The 6,653-nt window shown below is 49.8% G+C and overlaps 1 protein-coding gene across 3 annotated transcripts in view; it reads right to left on the bottom strand.

The window, feature by feature from the left end:
- NF2 (NF2, moesin-ezrin-radixin like (MERLIN) tumor suppressor) overlaps positions 1-6,653 on the bottom strand; it is a 105,883-nt gene that overhangs the window by 21,996 nt on the left and 77,234 nt on the right. For all 3 annotated transcript variants that reach the window (XM_006147903.3, XM_006147902.3, XM_006147901.3), the window contains exons 12-13: positions 5,258-5,475; positions 3,847-3,952 (exon numbers count right to left, since the gene is read on the bottom strand). In XM_006147903.3, coding sequence (XP_006147965.1) covers positions 3,847-3,952; positions 5,258-5,475 — 324 coding nt within the window. The remainder of the gene's footprint in view (positions 1-3,846; positions 3,953-5,257; positions 5,476-6,653) is intronic.

Genomic DNA, 6,653 nt, shown 5'->3' with positions numbered 1-6,653 from the left:
TTTTTTTTTTTTTTTTAGTTTGCAGTGGGGTATATGCACACGCCAGAGAGAGAGAGAAAGCAAGAGAAAGACAGAGGGAAAGTGAAGAATCACTCCCCTGGGGGGAATGGCCACATTGCAGTCCCTTCTCCTCCAGTCTCCTCTTGGGATTTTGGACATGCATGCACACACACCTGGCACGTTTTTCAAGCCACTGGATCCAGGACTGAAACCATGCTGTCACCCATGTGGGATTTGGCTACCCCAACTACCACGCCACTGGCTGGCCTGTCCCACTCACTTTTCACTTAGGAAATTCCCCGGCCCTGTGCTAGGAGCCAAAGATACAGGGAACAGGACAGGGACCAGGTCTGAGACACGCAAGGTCTTGTTGAGGGACAGACGCGTTCACAGACCATCATGGTTAACTAAGCAAACACTAAGGCAGGGAGTGAGAAGAGGCTGAGGGGGGCTGTAGAAGGGAAGCTGGAAGAGAAGCCGCTCCCATGGTATCAGAGAATGTGCCAGAAGGAGAAGGCTTGCCAAGCAAGAAGCACGGCAGTGGGCACGTGCAGCCAGCGTGCCGGGAGTCTGCTGTGCCAGTGCGGGAGAGGCCAGTCCACACTAGAAAGGGCTCCCTGCACGCTGAGAGGCTTGTTTCTGGAAGGCAGGCCGAGTGAGGCCTGACTCAGAGGGTGAAGTAATAAGATCTGTCTCGGGGACTGTCATCCCAGAACAAAGAGTCATCTAAAATATGGCCCCACCTACCTCTAGGCCTCTCCCACCGTTTACCTACTAGCTAGTACTAAATTACTTTTTTATCCCTTAGACCACCTCTATCCCTGTTCCTGCCATTTCTTCTTCATTTATGTGATCCTTCTTTCAAGGTCCTCCTCAAGTACTCTGATCTTTCCTCAAAGCCATTCTAGATCCCTTTTGGCCAGATGGCAACTCTTTTCTTGGTTCCTTAACACTGTGTTCAAGGCTCTTTTTTACAGAGCTTTTTCGTTTTTGTTTTTGCTTTTTGCTATAGGGCGCATGTGCTCACTGGAGAGACAGAGAGACAGAAAGCGGGAAATTACCCCTCCTCCGAGGGAATGGCCATGCTGCAATCCTTCCTCCTCCATTCTCTTCTAGGGATTTTTGGTTATGTACGTGCACACACCCAGTGTGAATTTCAAGTCACTGGGTCTAGGACTTGAACTGTGGTCGGCCATGTGGGAGTCCAGCAACGTGACCACTACACCATCTACTGATACCTTTATTTCTTTAAAGTTTTTGCTATAGAGAGGTAGGGAGGGGAGGTAAGAAATCATTCCCCAGGGGGTGACCATACCACTGTCCCTTCTCCTCCATTCACCTCTCAGGATTTTGGGCAGACATGCACACCCTCCCAGTGTTTATCAAGCCACTGGGTCTGAGACTCGAACTGTGCAGTTCAGGTGGGACCTGGCTGTCTTAACCACCAGGCCACATGCTGGCCCATGTTTAAGGCTCTCTAATGGCTATTCTGTAACTCTACCCTGTCAAAGATTCCTTGTTGAGTGTGTCTTCCCCTTTCTACTGTTGGCAAGTTTCCTGAGGGCAGGATCTGCCGCTATTTCATCCTTGCATCCTTCACTGAGACTAGGACAGTGTCTGGGAAAGAGCGGAGACTCAGAATGTTCATCTGAGACACAAGGTCTGAGCTGTCTGTCTGCAAAGGTGTAAAAAGTGGTGCTGGTGGGACCAGCAGATGGTGTAATGGTTATGTCACTGGACTCCCACGTGGTCAACCGGGTTCAAACTTCAGACCTGACGGCTTAAACTCACACTGGGTGCGTGTGCATATGCCCAAAGTCCCGAGAGAACAATGGAGGAAAAGGGACTGCAGCGTGGTCATTCCCCCTGGGGGAAGATTTCTCACTTTCTTTCTCTGGTGAGTGCACACGTCCTATTGCAAAAATCTCTTTAAAAATAAATAAGTAAGTAAGTAAGTAAGAGTGGTCCTGGGAGGCAGCTTCTGGGTACCAGGAATGTGTGGTTTCTGAAATGGGTGCTGGCTACATGTGTGTGTTCGATTTGTGAAAATGCATCAAACTGTTCACCTGCAATTTGGGCGCTTCTCTGTACGTATATTATATTAATACTTCCTGAAAATCTGCAGAAAAATGACTGTGAGCTGCCACTCCACTGGTGAGAGCATGGAATCACACAACCTCTTTAGAGAGAGTTGAAATTGAAAAGTTGACACCACGGTTCTACTTATGAGGATTTATTCTGCCAGTACATCCATACGTATATGCAGAGATTTGTGTTCTGGGATGTTCAGTGCAGTTTTGCTCAAAACTGCAAAAAAATAAAAAAACCAAACCTAACAAACTCTCCATAAAGAACTAGAGAGATTAATTACAGGTCATTCATACAGCAAAGTATATATATATACATAAATATATATTTTTTTTTTTGGGGGGGGAGAGGATTTTTGCTATAAGGCATGTATGCTCACCAGAAAGAGAGAGACAGAAAGACAGAAAGCAAGAAATCACCCCCCAGGGAGGATGGCCACACCACAATCCCTTCTCCTCCATTCTCCTCTCGGGATCTTGGGCACGCACATACACAAGCCTGGCGTGAGTTTAAGCCACCAGGTTAGGGACTTGAACCACGGTCGACTACATGGGAGTCCAGTGACATAACCATTACGCTAATTGCTGGTCCCACAACAAAGTATATTAAAAAGCGGGTATGGATGCATTCCTCCAGGGTCCAATGCTGAGGAAATGGCAAAGTTAGAACAGGGTATGAAGTTTGTTCCACTGTATGTTTTGAGCAAAGAGGGTACAGCCGAAAGGAGCCCTCCGACGGCTGCAGTCCCAGCAGCCCTCTGACTGCGATCACCTGAAAGGTCCCCAGTGAGGTCGCTGGCACCACCGATCCACTAAACTATGAGGTGTAATGGGAAATGGCTGTTTGGACCAGCCAGCTGGCCGGGGGTGGCTTGTTATACTGGAAAATAGCCAGAGCATGTGACAGGAAAAAACTGCTCACATCTCCCCCCAACCTCAGACACCAGACAGCTTATGCCTCTTGTGCCCTGTGCGAATCTGTGCCGTGTGCACGTCTGTGCCCTGCGTGAATCTGTGCCATGTGCATGTCTGTGCCCTGCGTGAATCTGTGCCATGTGCATGTCTGTGCGGTGAGTATATATGTGCCATGTGTAAATGTGCCAGTGTGTGGAATAGCCTATATCATCTTCCCCCCAGCTAGTTCCTGCCCCCCCCCCATCCTGACCCTCTGCTGCCCTTGCTGGCCGGGCTGTATCCTCCTCCTCTGGCTCCTGGCTGCTCTGCACTTACCTGGCCGCTGCGTGGTACTATGAGGACATACCACAGGTGTGCAAAAAACGTTTGCTGAACTGAATGCACAGAGGAAAAGAAAGGGAGAGGCTTCTATTCACTTTGTGACCCTGTTCCAGGGAAATCTGCCTCCTCGTCTATGAACTGAGGTTGGCAGTGGAACTCATTCTGAGGTGTGAAGCCCGGCCTTCCCAGAAGCACAGTTACGACATCTGCCATGTCAGCTCAGCATTGAGGAGAAGGGTCAAGTTCTCTTGAGAAGAATCTAAAACCATATGATTTAGAATAAGAAAAACATTCCTGAGCTGGACCTGTCTCACTGCCTGTCATCTAGGCCACCAGAGACGTAGGTACCTTACCAGCCCCAGGCCCAGCGGCAGACCAGGGGTGCCCTGCCCGAGCCCTAACTGCAAGCTCCCTCCTCCATTCTTCCCAACATGCATTCAGTGAGATGGTTGCTCTCAAGGCACTGCCAGATATACCAAAGGCCTAGGAGGGAGGGAAGGGACCAGGTCTCCCCCACGCTCACCGGGTACGTGGGCTTGGTAGCGATTTCTAGGAGCTTCTGCTTGGCTCTCCGCTCTGCCTCACGGGCTTCCTGCAGGTCCTGCTTCAGCTGATCTGCCTCTTTGGCCCTGATAAGAAAGCAGGAGACATCAGGCTGACAGAAGGGATAGAGGAAGGGAAGACAGCCCAGCCCAGCCCAGAGGGCACGCACATACACAAGCCTGGTGTGAGTTTAAGCCACCAGGTTTGGGACTCGACTACATGGGAGTCCAGTGACATAGCCATTACGCTAATTGCTGGTCCCACAACAATGGTTAACCCTCACAATGACACTGGACAGTGGGGCAGGGACATTTACACGACATCAGGACTTCCAGAGCAAGGACAACATTCCTGGATCTTATTCATGCACATCTAAACTAGAAGAACAAGGAAAATCTAAACTGTGGGAGAGTGAGGAGGTCAGTGAGGCAAAGAGGAGAGGGAGGAGGGCTGGAGGAAGATCCAGAAGCCTTTTCTGCTTCATTTCTGAGTGCAAGTGCCCGGACAAGAGCCCAATGGACCAAAGTTCTCATACGAGGGTACTTCAAGGAGTTTGTGGATGACTAGGGTAAAAGTACGAGTTTATTTTAGTGCCAAAAAATAATAATAATAATAATAAAAAGATAAAGTCCCTACATACTTTTTTCATAATGTACATTTTCTATGAGCTTTTTGAAGGCTTCTTATATTAGATGGTAAGGGACAGAATATCTAAGAACTGCTGCTGCTTTTTTTTTTTTTTTATGAGATATTTTTATTATAGGGTATATGTGCTCACCAAAGAGACAGAAAACAAGAAATCTCCCCCCAGGTGGGATGGCCATGCTGCAATCCTTTCTCCTTCATTCTCTTCTTGGGATTTTGGAAAATCCCAAGTCCAGACCCAGTGGCTTGAACTCACACCAGGCACATGTGCATGTGTACCCAAGATCCCAAGAGGAGAATGGAGGAGAAGGGATTGTGGCGTGGCCATCCTCTCTGGGGGGTGATTTCTCGCTTTCTATCTCTCTGTCTCTCTCTGTCTTTCTGGTGAGCGCAAGAGCCCTACAGCAAAAACCTCTCAAAAAAATAGTAAGTAATGGCCATTCTCCCAAAGCCTCCTGGACAAAAAGGAAAAGAAACAACTTTTTTTTTTTTTTTTAATGCGGAAAATCTCCTCCCATCTTCTCAGCTAAAGGCACTCTGTGGATGTGCAGATGTGGTCACCAGAGACAGCCTATCACGGAGGCACAAGCATGACCAGAGAGCTATGTTCTGGTGCTTTCCACCAGCCCCAGGTCAAAGGAGTCTCTGCCCCACCAACATGAAGAGAATGGAGGCCCTGGAACTCTTCTTAGGACGGGGTTAGGCTCCTCTCTGGGCCCAGTGCCCCAGGACACCCCATCCCTCACCTCCTCTCTGATTCCTCGGCCATCTTCAGCGCCAGCACCTCGGCCTCCAGCACCTTCTGCTCCATCAGGCGCTTCTCCTCCTCCGTCCGGATGGCTGTGGCCTTGATGCGCTGCATCTCCTGCTCGGCCTCCGCGGCCTTCTGTGCCAGGAGTTTGGCCTCCTCCTCGGTGATCTGGGCCTTTTCAGCCAGCAGGTCTGCTGTCTCCTCAGACCGCATCTGGGGGAAGGGTACCATCAGCTGAGGTGGGGAGCAGGTGCCTCTTCCACTGCCCAGGTCTGGCCTTAGACATGCAGATCAGTAAGACCGAAAGTCTTGAACCCCTCCAGCCGCGGCACTCAGTGCTTCCCTGAGAGATGAGAAGCCACAGTCCCAACTTCCAACTTTTCAGAAGAGCCCTTCAGGCTTCACCCATGGGGAGCAACAAGAAAGAGCCCTTTCCTGAGTACCCACTTGATCTGAGGCTTAGGCTTTAGGAGGGAAAAAAACAAGAACTCTTCTTCTTTCGCTTCAAATCAATAGTTCAAAACTAAGAGGGTTTGCTACCCAACAGGGGATGTGTGGCAGCGCCTGGAGACTTTTCTTACAAGTTTCTTTCCTTCTTCTACACAACAGAGTGAGACAGACAAATAGAAGTCACCCACGACAGGGTCTCCATGCTGCGATCCACCCCCAGTCTCAGCCGGCCTGGATCATCGGCACACTCGCAGGGAGTGACCGCTGCACCACCTGGCCCCTGAAGACATTTCTGACTGTCACAAACGCAGGGTGAGGTGGTGCTTCTGGGACCTAGCAGGCAGAGGCCAGGGGACACTGCTAAGAATGCTTCAATGCAGAGGATGGCCCCTACGACAAAGCATGATCAGTCCTGAATGTCAGCACTGCTGAGGCTGAGGAACTCTGTCTTAAAGGCAGCCCCAGGGTCAGACAATGGTCCAGCAATCAGACCACATGGGAAGGTCCTGGGTTCACGTCCCTGGGCTTCCTTATCCTGGCCAGGAGCACTTATGTGCCTATAACCCAGGCTCGGGGTGAATTGTGCCTGGAGACCCTACTGCAGACACCTGTCTCTCTATCTTCTCTATCTGTCACGGGAGAACGCAAGAAATACACTTTTTTTTTTTTTCACTGCAGGGTAGAGATAAACTAAAAAAAAGAAATGGTTATTCCCCTGGACTCTCATGTAGTTGACTGCAGTTTGAGTTCCAGACCTGGCACCTTGAAACTCACGCTGGGTGTGTGTGTGTGCATGCTCAAAATCTCCGAGAGATGGGAGAAGAAAGGATTGCAGTGTAGCTATCCCCCTGGGGGATGATTTCTCACCTGTCTCTCTGTCGCTATCTCCCTGGCAAGCACACGTGCCCTATAGCAAAAAAATCACTCAAAAAAAAATTTTA

The sequence above is a fragment of the Tupaia chinensis genome, unplaced genomic scaffold, assembly GCF_000334495.1.
Source record: "Tupaia chinensis unplaced genomic scaffold, TupChi_1.0 Scaffold000226_1, whole genome shotgun sequence".
Taxonomy (NCBI): domain Eukaryota; kingdom Metazoa; phylum Chordata; class Mammalia; order Scandentia; family Tupaiidae; genus Tupaia; species Tupaia belangeri.
This window is presented reverse-complemented; position numbering and strand designations above follow the sequence as displayed.